At 42.4% G+C, this 20129-nt stretch overlaps 1 protein-coding gene across 3 annotated transcripts in view; it reads left to right on the forward strand.

The window, feature by feature from the left end:
- Positions 1–2136, forward strand: part of LOC106607475 (protein FAM53B) — a 48563-nt gene extending 46427 nt beyond the window's left edge. For all 3 annotated transcript variants that reach the window (XM_014204460.2, XM_045721214.1, XM_045721222.1), the window contains one exon: positions 647–2136. In XM_014204460.2, the coding sequence (XP_014059935.1) occupies positions 647–1006 (360 nt within the window). In that variant the 3' untranslated portion in view covers positions 1007–2136. The remainder of the gene's footprint in view (positions 1–646) is intronic.
- Positions 2137–20129: the final 17993 nt, after the last annotated feature.

Here is a 20129-nt window from a genome sequence, read left to right on the forward strand (position 1 = left end):
GACGTCCATTTGCTGGGTGTTTGCTCATTAGAGCATGCACGAACACACACACACACACACACACACTATACATTTTCCCTTTTGTCCAACACACAATTATTCATAAGTGTCAACTTGATGATGGGTGTGTGAGTTGGCCAGTGCAGTTCAAGAAGCTAGGTCAAGCTAAACAAGGAGGAGGAATCATATATAGAATATTATAAGTCTTCAGGAAAGCTTGCCGTTTTGCCTGGTGTGTGTTTTGGTGCTTCATCCCCTCAGTGCAGCAGGACAGGGGGAGACATGGGGTTGGGAGGAAGAGGATACCTTTATGGTTTGCAACTGATCTCACCATGTTGTCTTTCCGCTGTTTCCTCTGACTGTGAACAGACTAACCAGGACATTAACAAAACTAACTCCCTAGTGGGAGGGCGAATTCAGCTCCACCAGTGAAGCACAAGTCACACACCCACATGCCATAAAGACTTAGCTCTCAGGTTTCTCTGAACAACTCTCACAGAGTGTTACTGACGGGTTAATTAAGTTAGGTTGGTACATAGGTTGTGTGACCTGAATCAAGATTGAACAGTAAGACAACGATACTGTAAATGTCTTTTGTGTTATATCAATCAAAATCTCCCTTTCTCTTATTTCTTCTCTCAAACAGAAACTCCAGACTTTCCACAGCTTGAGCTGCCCTGGGTTCTCTGGACCGGACAGCTGTCAATCAAACATGCCCCCACCCTCCTCCAGGAGCTTGAGCCAATCGGAATCTTACTTCACCTGTGCGCCTGACCTAGGTGCTCAGACTCAACAGGAAGTGGATGAGGAGGAGGATGACTCTTCCTATGAGGAGCTGGACAGTGACTCTGCGTGTAGCCTGGACTCTAGGCCCTGGTCCCCATGCAGGGGAGTGGGGGAGAGAATGGGGGAGGGACACACCCTCTGGAAGGGTGAGTGTGGTACAGAGAAGGACCTCTACCAGCTGGGGGGAGAGCTGGACATCGACCAGATCGAGAGGAACTAAACGGAACATGAAGCCTTTGGATAAAGGATTGTCGGAACCTTTTGTGAATTTTGCAGAAAGACTGAGAATTTAGAACTTCATGACCACGCGAAGGATGCCTTACGTATGATAGGGGGATATTGAGCTGATTGGAACATTACAAGGATGTTTGCGAATACTGTGGGAGGCAAGGGATGTTGTACTGTATGTGATGTCAATGAAGGACAAAGCACGTGAAACGGTTGATAGAAAGTGTTGCATGTTGACTTTGGTTGAACTTTGAGGTCCTGCGGGACAAACAGTTGTTTTGAACTGTCTCGTTGTCTTTCTGAATTTAAAGGCAGTTGCTTTCGCTTGGTGACGTGCGGCCTAACTCTGGAGTGGGGATCGAGGGATAGTCTTTAACACCTCCAAAAACTCCTCTCTCCTCTAAAATTGAGTACTTCCATATACAACTGGACAGAACTAACGGTAAGGTTTTAGTACTGTAGCATTTGCAGCAGACGTACGTTACAACTTCTGCTTTTCTCTACCAGACTAGGGGGACATGATGGCCTGAGAGAGAGAGGGATGAATTAGAGCAGGAGAGAAACAATATGTTATTTTCATATATACCCCCCCTTGACCCTTTTCTTCAACTATTTTTACAGGAAGAATATCCCCCGCTGAATTCCAAGTTAACCCCTATACCATAAGCACTCCTGTAGATCTGAAAAAGTGAAAGTACCGGTATTACTTTCCTTCTGATTGGCTGTGTGGAGTTTTCACTATATATGCTTACATCTATCCAAGTGTTTCAGGTCTTCAGGAGTGCCTAGGGGATAGGGGTCAATTTGGAATTCATAAAGTATTCACACATCATCGCTGAATGTAAATAAGCTTTAAGGAGTTTGGAAATACCTGGCGATTTGTTCGGTCAGATACATGTCCTTTTCAACCTCAGAAACCCCTGCTCGAAACAAACCTTTTTGACTTTTTATAGATTCTAATATGCAAAATGTATATTTGAATAAACACAGAATTTTAAGTCTTCAGTTCTAATATCAATGTATATTTTTCTAAATGTATGTCTTTATGATCTGTTTGTGAAGGATCAGGAATAAGAGACCTTACTTTAATAGTACAGACATGAAATAAAAACGCAAACTGCCGTGGTCATGTTGTGTTTCATTATTATCAGGGTGCCATTATACATGATGGTACAGCTTGACATTAAGCCTTCATGTCATAAACATGACATAGTGTGTGTTTACATAGATGTGCTTCTGATCTGATGTCCTCTAATTGTTTATGAAGTCATTGAACTGCCATTGACTTTGGCATATCATGCCACGTAAGCCGTTTATACCCTGTGATAGATACAGTCAGGTAAACATCTGTGTGCTCTATGATGCTGTTACACAACCCACCGGCACCAAACAAAATGGCAGGAAGTCTAGACACAGAATACCCCCGCAACGCCACTGACCTCTGAGGCAAGAGGAAGTGATGTCACAGCCACCGGAATGCTTCTTCTCTCCTCAGTTCAGTTGGAAGGCAGACAGACACGTCGCCAAGGTGGGGCTGTTTTGCCTGGGGATATCCTGTCATGTGTATCTAATGTCTGTCCATGTCTGGGGGAGTTAAAAGAACCTGCTGCCACAGTGAAGAAAAGAAGACTTAAAATTAGGTTCTAGAGTTATGTCTACACTGTATTTTCTTCTGCCCCCGGGGTGCTTCGTTGTTCAAGTAAAGTCTTAGAGGAGTGTAGGTTTCCCACAGTGGACTCATAGGGAGAAGTGTGCGGACCTGTTTGCAACGTCTCTCACAACCAGGATGTTGCAACCAGCTGAATGCCCTATCCAAACTCTAACCCCAGCGGGGTGTTACCTTACCACATACACACACACACACACACACAGCCAAAGGCCCTTGAATGAATGCTGACTGTCCACTCTGTCAGTAAACAGAGAGAACTTGTAAACTGGTCTGAAAATATTTGGACTTTCTCACATCCGTGAAGGGATGGGATGTACTCCCAATGATTCCATCTCTCCTCAGAGCTGTTGTCACAGCTGCCCACACAGTGCCAGAGGGGATTACCGATTCAATCAAAGGATGGATGGAAGCCCGGAGGTTTGAGGAGGGGATGCTGGGAGGATTGATGGGGGGTGAAATATTAAATGAAGGAAAGGCAGGCTGTCTTGGCTGTTGAAAGCAACAAACCTCCAGCTCACAGCCCATTTCTCTCTTCAGCACAATGAGCTTGGTAACACAGCATCACGTTGCCACGGACAACAAGTCAGTCGCTCGCTCAGACCCAAAGGTCACTGACCTCCCTCCACACACACATACACACTTCCTGTCAGACAGGAAGTAGCAGGCTGAGAGGAATAGATATTTAGAGTCTGAGGTAACACAAACACCCACTCACACTACTGGCCCAGGCCTATAAATAGGGGGCATTGTGTAGTAGAGGCTGTTAAATGTGGACATTACTGAGAAAGAGGGAAATAGCAGTGTTACTCAAAGTCACAGATCCTGGGCTATATAGCCTCGATTACTTGTGTGAAAACACTGGTGATATTTTCAGGGTAAGCAGATATTTTACTTAGTCAGCAGAAAAGGCTTTCGCCCTCAGAACTACTGAGGAGTAGCATACGATGCATTCATTGTTTTGTAAAGGGTCATTTCAAGACAGATTCAAAGAGCTTAGCCCAACCACTGTAATAAAGAATAAAGAAAATAAATCTGGTCTTCCATGTTCAAAACGTATTCACACCCCTTAACTTTATTCATTTTGTTTTGTTTTACAGCATTCATTTAAAATGTATTACATGTATATTTTGTGTCACTGGCCTATGCACAATACTCCATAATGTCAAAATGGAAGTATGTCTTTTGACATTTTTACAAATGAATTAAACATGAAAAGCTGAAATGTCTTGAGTCAATAAGTATTCAACCCCTTTTGTTATGGAAAGCCTAAATAAGTTCAGGAGTACAAATGTGCTTAACAAGTCACATACTAAGTTGCATGGACTCACTCTGTGTGCAATAATAGTATTTAACTTGATTTTTGAATGACTACCTCATATCCCACACATACTGTACCCCACACATACAATTATCTGTAAGGTCCCTCAGTCGAGCAGTGAATTTCAAATACAGATTCAACCACAAAGACAACAGAGGTTTTCCAATGCCTCGCAAAGAAGGGCACAGATTTTTTTTTTTAAGCAGACATTGAATATCCCTTTGAGCATGGTGAAGTTGGATGGTGTATCAATACACCAACTCACTACAAAGTTACAGGCATCCTTCCTTACTCATTTGCCGGAGAGGAAGGAAATCACTCAGGAATTTCACCATGAGGCCAAAGTTGACTTTAAAACAGTTTCATAGTTTGACGGCTGTGATAAGAGAAAACTGATTTTCCAGCATGGTGGTGGCTGCATCATGTTATTGGTCTGTTTGTCATCAGCAAGGACTAGGGAGTTTTTTAGGATACAAATAAATGGAATATTGCTAAACACAAGCAATATCCTAGATGAAAACCTGGTTCATTCTGCTTTCCACCAGACACTGGAAGACAAATTCACTTTTCAGCAGGACAATAACCTAAAACACAACACCAAATATACACTGGAGTTGCTTACCAAGACAACATTGAATGTTCCTGAGTGGCCTAATTACAGTTTTAACTTAAGTTGGCTTGAAAATGTATGGCAAGACTTGAAAATGGCTGTCTAGCAATGTCCAACAACCAACTTGACAGAGCTTGAAGAATTTCAAAAATAATAATGTGCAAATATTGTACAATCCAGGTGTGCAAAGCTCTTAGAGACTTACCCAGAAAGACTCACAGCTATAATTGCTGCCAAAGATGATTGTAACATGTTTTGACATAGGGGTGTGAATACTTATGTAAATGAGATATTTCTGTATTTCATTTAAAAAAAAAATGCAATAATTTTTAAATATTTCACTTTGTCGTTATGGGGTTTTGTGTATAGATGGGTGAGAAAAATCCATTATGAATCCAGGCTGTAAGACAACCCAATGTAGAATAAGTCAAGGGGTATGAATACTTTCTGATACTACCTCATACTGCATCATGACCAGGGCTTTAAATTCACTGAATGTCATGTCCTGTACCTTTCTCACTCAGTGGGTCATTATTAGTCTCCACTATGTGCTGGGCGAGCATCAAATCAAATCAAATTTTATTGGTCACATACACATTGTTAGCAGATGCGAGTATAGCGAAATGCTTGTGCTTCTAGTTCCGACAGTGCAGTAATATCTAACAAGTCATCTAACAAATTCACAACAACTACCTTATACACACAATGTAAGGGGGTGGAAAAAGAATATGTACATATAAATATATGGATGTGCGTTGGCCGTGCGGCATAGGCAAGATGCAATAGATGTATATACATATGAGCAGTAATGCAGGATATGTAAACATTATTAAAGTGGCATTATTTAAAGTGACTAGTGATACCATTATTAAATCCATTTATTACAGTGGCCAGTGATTTGAGTCTGTATGTTGGCAGCAGCCACTCTGTCAGTGATGGCTGTTTAACAGTCTGATGGCCTTGAGATAGAAGCTGCTTTTCAGTCTCTCAGTCCCAGCTTTGATGCACCTGTACTGACCTCGCCTTCTGGACGATAGCGGGGTGAACAGGCAGTGGCTCGGGTGTTGTTGTCTTTGATTATCTTTTTGGCCTTCCTGTGACATCGGGTGGTGTAGGTGTCCTGGAGGGCAGGTAGTTTGCATAGACACCTATCTGTGTCTGACAGGTGGCCAGTGTCATGTCACTGATTAACTATACCTCTCCACTCAAAGGTCAATGGGACCTGGCACCACGGCCCTACAGTTTGTCACCATTGTGTCTGCTAAGCCTTTCTCTCTATCTATTCATCTTAATCTATTTTATCTCCCTCATAAGGCCGGAATCTATGGATTTATGTGGTAGTGCCTTATACAGTTATACGGACCATTTGTATTGTATCAACCCCACATGCAACCAATTCATATACTTGCCTGTCATTGTCTTTGCTTAACCATGATATAAAACGTGGCATTCAAACATGGCAGCTAGCTCTCAGTGGGTCATATAAACATTGTAATTATTGTACACCGAACAAAAATATAAACGCAACATGCAACAATTTCTAAGATTTTACGGAGTTACAGTTCATAAAAGGAAATCAGTCAATTGAAATAAATTAATTACGCCTTAATCTATGGATTTCACATGACTGGGAATACAGATATGCATCTGTTGGGTACAGATACCTTAAAAAAATGTAGGGGCGTGGACCAGAAAACCAGTCACTATGTGGAGTGACCACCATTTGCCTCATGCAGCGTGACACATCTCCACCACATAGAGTTGATCAGCCAGTGGATTGTGACCTGTGGAATGTTGTCCCACTCCTCTTCAATGGCTGTGTGAAGTTGCTGGATATTGGCGGGAATTGGAACACGATGTCGTACACGTTGATCCAGAGCATTCCAAACTTGCTCAATGGGTGACATGTCTGGTGAGTATGCAGGCAATGGAAGAACTGGGACATTTTCAGCTTCCAGGAATCGTGTACAGATCCTTGCGACATGGAGCTGTACATTATCATGCTGAAACATGAGGTGATGGCGGCGGATGAAAGGCATGACAATGGGCCTCAGGATCTCGTCACGGTATCTCTGTGCATTGAAATTGCAATTGATAAAATGTGTTGTGTTTGTTGTCCGTAGCTTATGTCTGCCCATACCATAACTGTACTGGTATGGCAACTGCTCTGCCTCCGACCACAAGGCACTACAGAGGGAAATGCGTACGGCCCAGTACATCACTGGGGCCAAGCCTCCTGTCATCCAGGACCTCTATATCAGGCGGTCAGAGGAAGGCCCTAAAAATTGTCAATGACTCCAGCCACCCTAGTCATAGACTCTTCTATCTGCTACTGCACGCAAGCGGTACCAGAGCGCCAAGTCGAGGTCCAAAAGGTTTCTTAACAGTTTCTACCCCCAATCCATAAGACTCCTGAACAGCTAATCAAATGGCTACCCAGACCCCTCTTTTACGCTGCTGCTACTCTCTGTTTATAATCTATGCATAGTCACTTAACTCTAGCTACATGTACATATTACCTCAATTACCTAAACTAACCGGTGCCCCTGCACATTGCCTCTGTACCGATACCCCCTGTATATAGCCTTACTTGTTATTTTAATGCTGCTGTTTAATTTTTTTTAAACTTTTATTTTCAATTTTTTACTTAAAACACTTTTTTTTCTTAACTTCTTAAAGCATTGTTGGTTAAGGGCTTGTAAGTACGCATTTCACTGTTGTATTCGGCGCATGTGACAATTCAAATTTGATTTGATTTGTCTAATCAACAACCACCTGCTTTCAGAATTTACTCAATTCTTAGTCTCAATTGGTCTCAACTAGAGATGTTGTGGGCAGGAAATTTGTCAAGCAAATAACTGTCGGTCTCACGGTAATTGACTGTCAATTAACATAAACACATTTAGCATTTCCTGGCTTCCACACATAGCCTACAAGATACTGATGCAGACTTTTGGAACATCTACTGTACATTTAAAAGTCTAATAAATCCATGTAATATAGCCTACACCACAATAAATCCATTATTTATTTTAGACAAGTCTAAAGAAGCATGATATGAAGAAAATTTAGTTTATTTCAGAATAACAGAATAGCATACTCTGAGTTGTCCTAATGTTAGGTCCTGATCTGGCTATGCCAAATGGCTTTGGGCTACACTAGTTCATTTAGCAGACAAGATTTGCTTAGAATTCCGTGGCATTATTTTATAGTATGAAGAATACAATTGAGGAAAGCTGAATAAAATCGAAAGGATATTTACTCCAAACAATTTGTTGGAGTGCGCACATGCAGCTTTTCAGTGTTGAGCTTTTAACAAAGAAATAGCTACTCCTATATGCTTAATTTAGAGTTATTAATTTAACTTTAGTTGTTCTACAAACGTTGGGCTATATTAATTTATTTTCTAATACATTGTTCGGCTGCATGTTGCTTGAAAGTCTATGCACACTACATCAGTCACTCATTCACAAATTTGACAAGCACTTGATTCTTCCCCAAACTTGAAACTCACGCGTGGGTTATGTATGCAGAACAGGGCTCCGGGCAGCCGAGCGGAAATGGAGGAAAACTCGCCTCCCTGCGGACCTGGCATCCTTTCACTCCCTCCTCTCTACATTTTCCTCTTCTGTCTCTGCTGCTAAAGCCACTTTCTACCACTCTAAACTCCAAGCATCTGCCTCTAACCCTAGGAAGCTCTTTGCTACCTTCTCCTCCCTCCTGAATCCTCCTCCCCCTCCCCCCCCTCCTCCCTCTCTGCGGATGACTTCGTCAACCATTTTGAAAAGAAGGTTGACGACATCCGATCCTCGTTTGCTAAGTCAAACGACACCGCTGGTCCTGCTCACACTGCCCTACCCTGTGCTTTGACCCCTTTCTCCCCTCTCTCTCCAGATGAAATCTCGCGTCCTATGAAGGCCGGCCGCCCAACAACCTGCCCACTTGACCCTATCCCCTCCTCTCTTCTCCAGACCATTTCCGGAGACCTTCTCCCCTACCTCACCTCGCTCATCAACTCATCCTTGACCGCTGGCTACGTCCCTTCCGTCTTCAAGAGAGCGAGAGTTGCACCCCTTCTGAAAAAACCTACACTCGATCCCTCCGATGTCAACAACTACAGACCAGTATCCCTTCTTTCCTTTCTCTCCAAAACTCTTGAACGTGCCGTCCTTGGCCAGCTCTCTTGCTATCTCTCTCAGAATGACCTTCTTGATCCTAATCAGTCAGGTTTCAAGACTGGGCATTCAACTGAGACTGCTCTTCTCTGTGTCACGGAGGCTCTCCGCACTGCTAAAGCTAACTCTCTCTCCTCTGCTCTCATCCTCCTAGACCTATCTGCTGCCTTTGATACTGTGAACCATCAGATCCTCCTCTCCACCCTCTCTGACCTGGGCATCTCCGGCGCGGCCCACGCTTGGATTGCGTCCTACCTGACAGGTCGCTCCTACCAGGTGGCGTGGCGAGAATCTGTCTCCGCACCACGTGCTCTCACCACTGGTGTCCCCCAGGGCTCTGTTCTAGGCCCTCTCCTATTCTCGCTATACACCAAGTCACTTGGCTCTGTCATATCCTCACATGGTCTCTCATATCATTGCTATGCAGATGACACACAATTAATCTTCTCCTTTCCCCCTTCTGACAACCAGGTGGCGAATCGCATCTCTGCATGTCTGGCAGACATATCAGTGTGGATGACGGATCACCACCTAAAGCTGAACCTCGGCAAGACGGAGCTGCTCTTCCTCCTGGGGAAGGACTGCCTGTTCCATGATCTTGCCATCACGGTTGACAACTCCCTTGTGTCCTCCTCCCAGAGTGCTAAGAACCTTGGCGTGATCCTGGACAACACCCTGTCGTTCTCCACTAACATCAAGGCGGTGACCCGATCCTGTAGGTTCATGCTCTACAACATTCGCAGAGTACGACCCTGCCTCACACAGGAAGCGGCGCAGGTCCTAATCCAGACACTTGTCATCTCCCGTCTGGATTACTGCAACTCGTTGTTGGCTGGGCTCCCTGCTTGTGCCATTAAACCCCTACAACTCATCCAGAACGCCGCAGCCCGTCTGGTGTTCAACCTTCCCAAGTTCTCTCACGTCACCCCGCTCCTCCGCTCTCTCCACTGGCTTCCAGTCGAAGCTCGCATCCGCTACAAGACCATGGTGCTTGCCTATGGAGCTGTGAGGGGAACGGCACCTCCGTACCTTCAGGCTCTGATCAGGCCCTACACCCAAACAAGGGCACTGCGTTCATCCACCTCTGGCCTGCTCGCCTCCCTACCTCTGAGGAAGCACAGTTCCCGCTCAGCCCAGTCAAAACTGTTCGCTGCTCTGGCACCCCAATGGTGGAACAAGCTCCCTCATGACGCCAGGACAGCGGAGTCAATCACCACCTTCCGGAGACACCTGAAACCCCACCTCTTTAAGGAATACCTAGGATAGGATAAAGTAATCCTTCTAACCCCCCCTTAAAAGATTTAGATGCACTATTGTAAAGTGGTTGTTCCACTGGATATTATAAGGTGAATGCACCAATTTGTAAGTCGCTCTGGATAAGAGCGTCTGCTAAATGACTTAAATGTAAATGTAAATGTATGCCAGTTAGGCTCTACACCCTGTGTAAAGCGGATTAATGACATTAATTTTAAGAAGTGCCACTTTAGATGTGATACAAACTTTATCAAAACATTTAGGCCTATGGGCTAGGCTACATGAGATGTAGGACTATGATTAGAAAAAGTCACAACAACAAAAAGGCATTGTTTCTTATCCTGGGCATCATTCACAAGTGATAATATATCATTCACAAGTGATAGGCTGATATTGTCACCGATCAGACCATTCTTGATTGAATCTTGTCTTTACATATACTAAATGATATATGTGTGAAATGTATTTTGATTTAGAATGGACCGTTATCATGCACCTGTATTGAAACGGGGGCAGCGGGAAAAAATACATGTCATCAATGCACTTAAATAGCAAATGGAGGATGCTTTTCCCATGGTTCATTTTCATGCCAGCCAGGTAGGCTATACTCCTGTTGTAAATATAAGCAATGTGCCTAAAATTCGGAATGTCGAGAAATAAATATAGTAGACCTAGCCTATAGAAAGCAGATGGGATCCTCTGCTTTTTAGTAGAGGCCATCTCTCTGTTTTCTCGTGCAATTGCATAGCCTATAGAAATGTTGGTCAACATGAGCTCATGGACTCTCATGAAGTGTTTGATTCGATTTTTGATTACATTTGCATTGATGTCAGAGTGATTAGAGGGACAACAGAGTGCTGAGTACCAGGCAGTTAGCACATTTGGTAGGCTACTAATGACAAGCAGCAGCATCAGAGCTCAGAGCTTGGAGAAGCCTAATTGCCATCACCGTCATGTGGAATTTGACTGCCTTCATGACTCGTGACCACTAGAGTGGTGGTAATACGGTCACTACAACAGCCCTAGTCTCAACTTACTTTTGAGAGTTAGAATGGTAGAATACATCAGGTGTAATTTTGAAATGTGGTTGTGCATCATTCAGGACTTTTTCTCTTGCTATGTCAGTCACTGACAGTCACTCAAATAGCCATGTCAGTTAACAATGTTTAGATTAGTAGTTAGTCTAGCCAGTTCTCTAAACCATTGATTTTCTTAGTCACTCACACTGAGATATCAAATTAGAGGGGAAAATAACTTCTCACTCAATGTCAACAAAACAAAGGAGATGATCGTGGACATCAGGAAACAGCAGAGGGAGCACCCCCCTATCCACAGACAGTAGTGGAGAAGGTGGAATGTTTTAAGTTCCTCGGTGTACACATCACGGACAAACTGAAATGGTCCACCCACACAGACAGCGTGGTGAAGAAGGCGCAGCAGCACCTCTTCAACCTCAGGAAGCTGAAGAAATTTGGCTTGTCACCTAAAACCCTCAAACTTCTACAGATGCACAATCGAGAGCATCCTGTCGGGCTGTATCACCGCCTGGTACGGCAACTGCACCGCCCTCAACCGCAAGGCTCTCCAGAGAGTAGTGCGGTCTGCACAATGCATCACCGGGGGCAAACTACCTGCCCTCCAGGACACCTACAGTACCCGATGTCACAGGAAGGCCAAAAATATCATCAAGGACAACAACCACCCGGACCACTGCCTGTTCACCCCGCTATCATCCAGAAGGCGAGGTCAGTACAGGTGCATCAAAGCTGGGACCGATAGACTGATAAACAGCTTCTATCTCAAGGCCATCAGACTGTTAAACAGCCATCACTAACATTGAGTGGCTGCTGCCAACATACTGACTCAAATCTCTTGCCACTTTAATAAATGGATTTAATAATGGTATCACTAGTCACTTTAAATAATGCCACTTTAATAATGTTTATATATCCTACATTACTCCTCATATGTATATACATCTATTGCATCTTGCCTATGCCGCACGGCCAACACGCATCCATATATATATATGTACATATTCTTATTCCACCCCCTTACATTGTGTGTATAAGGTAGTCATTGTGAATTTGTTAGATGACTTGTTTGATATTACTGCACTGTCGGAACTAGAAACACAAGCATTTCACTACACTCACATTAACATCTGCGAACAATGTGTATGTGACAAATTCAATTTGATTTGATTTGGTTTAATATGGCATAATTCATGTCTACACTTTTAGAATGGGAGGAAATTAGCTTTAAAACTGAAAGAAATTTTCTACACACCATGGAAAAATGTGTAGAATTACAGGAAATGAACTTCAATCAAGATATTTTGGAGCAAGGTGGGGGAGCCCCAACCAAATCTTGCTTAGTGCCCCCAAAAGGCTAAGCCCCCAAACAGCCAGGCCCTGTTTCCAGTCAGAGTATTAGTGAGATTGTATGGGAGGAAAGAGGGAAGCACAGCACTGTTACTCTGTGGAAGGATACGTGCTGAGAGAAAGGAAATACATGCTCTGTGTTTTTCCCATAAACTCTCCTCCTATCCTATGTGAGGCGAACTGGCCTGGCTGTTGACTGGCTGCTAGTGATGACTGAACGCTGAACAATGGAAAACTGAAATAGACGAACCATGGCAACTCTCCTCCACATCCACAATCCATAATTTCTGTCACATCTGCTTGTGGTGCTTTGATTGTTCCTCCTGTCCTGGATCCAGAATGGTTACCTTCTTATAGACCACCTTACATTGGCGTTGCATTGTAGATCCCTTTATGTAAATGGACAGGATTAAAGGGAAAATCCACTCAAAAACAATCTTTTGGTATTTTTTTAATTAGTCCACTGTTGATACAGTTCCAAAAGATTTTGCACTTTCAAGAAGCAAAGTGTCACCGGTCACATCATAATGATGCAAAATGCGTGTGTTTAGGAATCAATTTTCTTTAACATTATGCTCAACCTTTATTTGTCTACCGTCAGGATGAATACACAATTACACTTATACAACCGTTCCATTTGTACAATGACTACATGCCAGCCCAAATGAACCCTATTCATATGATCACCTACCCCACAGTATACACACAGCTAAATCCCCGGCTTACCTAAACAGATCTGTATCTCATCGACGGAGGGAAGGGTGGAGTGGAGTTGAGCTGAACCCTATGTTCTGTAGTATACTGTACTTTATGGGAGGGAGCTGCTTTAACCCATGACTCTGATGACCTCCCTGTGAGTGTTTGTTTTACCCAGGCATCTGAGGGAGAGGGAGGCAGGTTGGGAGGTTGAATGGGGCCGTCTGTGCTCTAATCGTACGATCCCTTCAATCTCCACTGTGTTAGGTAAATCTGATTTTAGCTTTTTTGTGGAATGATCTCCAAATCTCTCTATAGTTTGATGAATTGGTGCCTCTAGGAAGTCAATTCAAAAGGCTGATTATGGACCTTTTTACTGAAGAATGTGTTAGTTTGCTATGATGGTGTTTTGCTTTTCGTGTATTGATGTGCATACAGGTCTCATCTGAGAAAGAGACCTTGTTAAATAATAAAATCAATCTGCAGTGATTAGAGTCAGTGCTATCAGAGGAAACTTCAGACCTGTGAAAACCATAAAGAATGATAGAGGCCTCTAGTGGCCAAAAAGCCATGTTAGCATGGGCAGTGCCATTGAGGGCTTCCACCATTATAATGTTGTCAACTGGGTGGGACTTTCAACTTCATTGGCTGATCCAGTTAGAGAACTGGCGAGCCTGTTGGAGTCATGTCCAACCGGGTCATCAGGAGGGATCAGCCAACTGTGAAGAAGAAAATTGACTACTTCAAAATGGAGATTGCCTCAATGGCGCTGCCCATGCTGTCACAGACACAAAGATGATACCTCTATCTATCTCTATGGTGAAAACACACAGAGACAATGCAGCTGCCATGTGGCCATGACCTTTGACCCAGCGTTCAGAACATAACGACTGGCATCGTTAGCAACTTTATCAACTGGCTAATGGAGGACTGGTTAGTGTGTTACTTAGCTACCTGGGTCATTTTGGGGTTTTGTCTAGAAGGGATACACATTTTTCAAAATTGACTTTTGTAGCAGGTTAGGATAACTTATGCAGCAGGTTAGGATAATTAACGTAGCAGGTTAGGATAATTAGGTTAAGGTTGTGTTATGGTCAAATATTGACATCAATTTGACAAAAGCTTTATCCCATCTAGACATGACCATGATTATGGGTGTTAGCATGGAAATTACCCTGCTCACTTTGTCATGTGTTTTTTTTTAACAGGAAATGATCAACAACTCTGAGCAGAGCAGTCTTCATAACTTGCAAGTCAGCAGGTAGACAGCTGCCAGAAATCCCCTTTAAAGACCTTACCCTTACAACACTGACAGCATTGAACCTTTGACCTTTGTCTTGATTTTGACATCCACCTGTGGGTGGGAGATCTATAGACTGGAGCTTTGTCTGAATCACAGAGAGGTAAAGTAGCCTACAATGGGCCTATACGGTGCATTCGGAAAGTATTCATACCCCTTGACTTTTTCCACATTTTGTTACATTACAGCCTTATTCTAAAATGGATTAAATTGCTTTTTTCCCTCATCAATATACACACAATACCCCATAATGACAAAGAAAAACAGGTTTCTAGAAATAAAAAACGAAATATCACATTTACAAAAGTATTCAGACCCTTTACTCAGTACTTTGTTGAAGCACTTTTGGCTGCGACTACAGCCTCGAGTCTTATTGGGTATCATGCTACAAGCTTGTCACACCTGTATTTGGGGAGTTTCTCCCATTCTTCTCTGCAGATCCTTTCAAGCTCTGTCAGGTTGGATGGGAGCGTCACTGCACAGCTATTTTCAGGTCTCTCCAGAGATGTTCGATCGGATTCAAGTCCGGGCTCTGGCTGGGCCACTCAAGGATATTCAGAGACTTGTCCTGAAGCCACTCTTGCGTTGTCCTGTTGGAATGTGAACCTTCGCCCCAGTCTGAGGTCCTGAATGCTCTGGAGCAGGTTTTCATCAAGGATCTCTCTGTACTTTGATCAATTTATCTTTCCCTTGATCCTGACTAGTCTCCCAGTACCTGCCACTGAAAAACATCTCCACAGCATGAGGCTACCAAAACCATGCTTCACCGTAGGGATTATGCCAGGTTTCCTCCTGACGTGACGATTGGCATTCAGCCCAAAGAGTTTAATCTTGGCTTCTTCAGACCAGATAATCTTGTTTCTCATGGTCTGAGAGTCCTTTAGCTGCCTTTTGGCAAACTCCAAGCGGTCTTTCATGTGCCTTTTACTGAAGAGTGGCTTCCGTCTGGCCACTCTACCATAAAGGTGTGATTGGTGGCGTGCTGCAGAGATGGTTGTCCTTCTGGAAGGTTCTCCCATCTCCACAGAGGAACTCTGGAGCTCTGTCAGAGTGACCATCGAATTCCCCTGATTGCTCAGTTTGGCTGGGCGGCCAGCTCTAGGAAGTCAGAGTGGTTCCAAATGTCTTGGTGGTTCCAAACTTCTTCCATTGAAGAATGATGGAGGCCAATGTGTTATTGGGGACCTTCAATGCTGCAGAACATTTTTGGTACCCTTCCCCAGATTTGTGCCTTGACACAGTCCTGTGTCGAAGCTCTACGGACAATTCCTTCGACCTCATGGCTTGGTTTTTGCTCTGACATGCACTGTCAACTATGGGACCTTATATAGACAGGTGTGTGCCTTTCCAAATCATGTCCAATCAATTGAATTTACCACAGGTGGACTACAATCAAGCTGTAAAAACATCTCAAGATGATCAATGGAAACAGGATGCACCTGAGCTATTTGTAATAAATTTGCTAACATTTAAAAAAAAAATGCAAGTGTTTTTGATTGTTTTATTTAATTAGCTTTTTTTGTTTTTGATAAGTCATTGAGTTGTTTGAGTTGGCTTTCCTGGTTTGGCTAGCTAGCTAGCTGGCTGGCTAATGGTTGCATTTAAACCATGCATCACAGCACTGGCTGCTTCTTGATCAATAAGACCTGACTGCATTATGGATAAGTAAGAGAGCTCGTAGTGAGGATGACTAGTGCTCTGGACTTTAGTTGTGGAGGAGTATGAAGTCCAGGCTACAAAGAGGCTGAGCTGAGGATGACATCAGGGCCAGCAAGCCAACTCCGACACCGTTACATGGCATCACAGGCTACGAAGAGGTCGAGAATAACATCAGAGCTGGCAAGCCAACTGCATCACCATTATCTGGCGTCAACTAAATCACCATCATCTAACTCAGTTTAGGTGCCTGAGATCAATGTTTACATTTTTTATTTTATGAAGATCACCATTAGCCGTCGCCAATTGCGACAGCAAGTCTTACTGGGGTCAGACAATTTACATGTATTTAAAAACATTAACACGTAGTGTGGTGTATGTGTGTGCATTTGTCAGTTACACATACAGTACATGTCAGTACATACACACAAAAAATGGGTCACATGGGGGTGAGGCGTTGTTCCGTGAGGTGTTGCTTTATTTGTTTTTTTAAACCAGGTTTGCTGTTCACTTGCACTATGTGATGAAAGGGAGTACAGTATAATACTGTACATTTCCTTGAATACCTTCTGGCCTGGGGAATGTGAAAAGACCCCTGGTGGCATATCTGGTGGGGTAAGTGTGTGTGTCAGTGCTGTGTGTAAGTTGACGGCCCAGTACATCACTGGGGCCAAGCTTCCTGCCATCCAGGACCTATATAATAGGCAGTGTCAGAGGAAAGCCCATAAAATTGTCAGAGACTCCAGTCACCCAAGTTATAGACTGTTTTCTCTGCTACCGCACGGCAAGCGGTACTGGAGCGCCAAGTCTAGGACCAAGAGGCTCCTCAACAGCCTCTACCCCCAAGCCATAAGACTGCTTCTACCCCCCCTCCTCCCTTTTGTACACTGCTGCTACTCGCTGTTTATTATTTACATTTACATTTTTACATTTTAGTCATTTAGCAGACGCTCTTATCCAGAGCAACTTACAGTAGTGAATGCATACATTGTTTTTTTCTGTGCTGGCCCCCCTTGGGAATGGAACCCACAACACCATGCGTTGCAAACACCATGCTCTACCAACTGAGCTATCAACCAATGAATAGAGAATGTCACAGATCTGCTTTAGTGTTCAGTATAGACAGGTTTTACCTGATTTCCCTGGGGGTGATTTTTCAAGTAAAAACAGTGGTTTAATGCTGTATAGAGGTAGTTGTGTTCTATACTAGCAAACTCACATGCTGATGTTAGTCATACATACGTCTATCACATAATACACCACCATCTCAAAGACCTTACTTAAACTAAACCGCAGCGACCGGCAAGAATGATTTAAAACAAGTATGATTAAAACTAGATATTTGAAAAATTATCGATTCAGAACATTTCATTAAAAAAAAAAATGGCTGGTCTACGTTCCAGTATAAGTCCTCCGTTGATGTATCGACTTAAACACTGTTTCTTATGTGCCACTGATACCCTGTGGATGGGATTTGTCAAGACACTGTCTTGCAATACCTATGGTCCTCCATAATCCTATGAATTGAGTGGTTTAATATTATTCACTACAGACGTTTACCATTCACCTAGGACATAATCCCTCATTAACAAATTATATTTATATCTACAAAGAACTAGGATAAGTTTAAGCAATACTTTACCTTCTGATACGCTGGGTTGAATTTTCAACATATTGCTTAAAACCTATCCAATAATTTTAGATGTGCAGGAGGGCTAGGTAGAAGGTAGTCGATTTAGGCATCATCACACTAATCTCTTATTATCATCTTATTATCTATGCATAGTCACTTCAACCCCACCTACATATACAAATTACCTCATCTAACCTGTACCCCTGCACGCTGACTCGGTACCGGTGCCCCCTGTATATAACCTCATCATTGTTATTCTTATTATGTTACTTTTTTATTAATACTTTTTATTTTGGTCTACTTGGTAAATATTTTCTTAACTCTTCTTGAACTGCACTGTTGGTTAAGGGCTTGTAAGTAAGCATTTCACGGTAAAGTCTACACTTGTTGTATTCAGCGCATGTGACAAATAAAGTTTGATTTGATTTGACTATACAAACAATTTGGAATTTCTTATAAAAACAAGAAGTGATGCAGTCAGTCTTTCCTCAACACTTAGCCAAGATAAATTGACATACATAGTAGCGATATTAGCCCTCTGATTACAATGAAGAGCAAAACATGCCGCTCTGTTCTGGGCTAGCTGCAGCTTAACTAGGTCTTTCCTTGCAGCACTTAACCATATGACTGGACCATAATCAAGATAAGATAAAACTAGAGCCTGCAGGACATGCTTTGTGGAGTGTGGTGTCAAAAAAGCAGAGCATTTCTTTATCACGGACAGACCTCTCCCCATCTTTACAACCATTGAATCAATATGTTTTGACCATGACATTTTACAATCTAAGGTAACACCAAGTATTTTAGTCTCCTCAACTTGCTCAACAGCCACAACGTTCCTTACCATATTCAGCTCAGGTCTAAAATTTAGGGAATGATTTATTCCAAATACAATGCTCTTAGTTTTAGGACCAGCTTATTACTAGCCAGCATTCTAAAACTGACTGCAACTCTTTGTTTATGGTTGTAGTGATTAAACTAGCAGTGGTTTCTGACGCGTATAGAGTTGAGTCATCAGCGTACATGAACACACAGGCTTTGTTTAATGCCAGTGGCAGGTCATTGGTAAAAATAGAAAAGAGTAGAGAGTCAATATAGCTGCCCTGTGGTACACCACACTTTACATGTTTATCATTAGAGATGCTTCCATGAAAGAAAACCCTCTCTGTTATACTAGATACAGTGCATTCAGAAAGTATTCACACCCGTTAACTTTTTCCCCATTTTGTTGTTTTACAGCCTACATTTTAAATTGATTACATTTAGATTTTTTTGTCACTGGACTACACACATTACGTTTTTCCGAAATGTTTACAAAAATGAAAAGCTGAAATGTCTTGAGTCAGTAAGTATTCAACCCGTTTTGTTATGGTAACCCTAAATAAGTTCATGAGTAAAAATGTGCTCAAGAAGTCACATAATAAGTTGCATGGACTCACTTTTATTAATAGTGTTTAACATGATTTTTAATGACTACCTCATCTCTGTATACTTCTACAAAGTGTGTGAAGGGGTGTGAATACTTTTGTAAAGGAGATATTTCTGTATTTAATTTTCAATAAATTAGCTAAAATGTCTAAAAACATGTTTTTACTGTCATTATGGGATATTGTGTGTAGATGGGTGAGACAAACAATCAATTTAGTCATTTTGAATTCAGGCCCACTTTGCCATTGAAGTTATCATTAAAATAATTGGCTACATCAAATGGTTTTGTGGTGAATAAGCCATCTGATTTGATAAAAGTTGTAGTTGAATTTGTCTTTATGTCCATCATTTCATTTTAAGTACTCCAGTTTTTTTATATGATTGAACTTGGCTTCATAATACAGTTTTTTCTTTTTGTTGAGTTTAGTCACATCATTTCTCAATAAGTCAACCAGTCAGATATGCAGGCAGACTTATTAGCCACTCATTTTGCCCTCATTTTCAACCATACAGTTTTTAAATTCCTCATCAATCCATTGAGCCTTCACAGTTCTGATCTACTGAGGGAGTCCTGCTCCATGGCTATGACATTGTCATCCTGTCCTTTTTGATATGTGTTATATTTATTTTACTAGGCAAATCAGTTAAGAACAAATTCTTATTTTCAATGATGGCCTAGGACAGTGCCTTGTTCAGGGGCAGAACGACAGATTTGTATCTTGTCAGCTCAGGGATTTGAACTTGCAACCTTTCGTTTAATAGCCCAACGCTCTAACCACTAGGCTACCCTGCCGCCCCAGTATATGTGTGACCTGAGTATGCCTAGTAGGCTAGGGCTACTGTGTAGCCTAGGCGTACGATGTTGAAATGTTTGTAAACATTTTTAACCATTTAAGAGGACCACAATGGAAATACATTTTCAAACTTTTTTTGTGTCATCCTCAATGATTTTAAATGCATTACCCACATGTGTGTTTGTATTCTTTTTAAAA

This window comes from Salmo salar, chromosome ssa01 (assembly GCF_905237065.1).
Source record: "Salmo salar chromosome ssa01, Ssal_v3.1, whole genome shotgun sequence".
Lineage (NCBI taxonomy): Eukaryota > Metazoa > Chordata > Actinopteri > Salmoniformes > Salmonidae > Salmo > Salmo salar.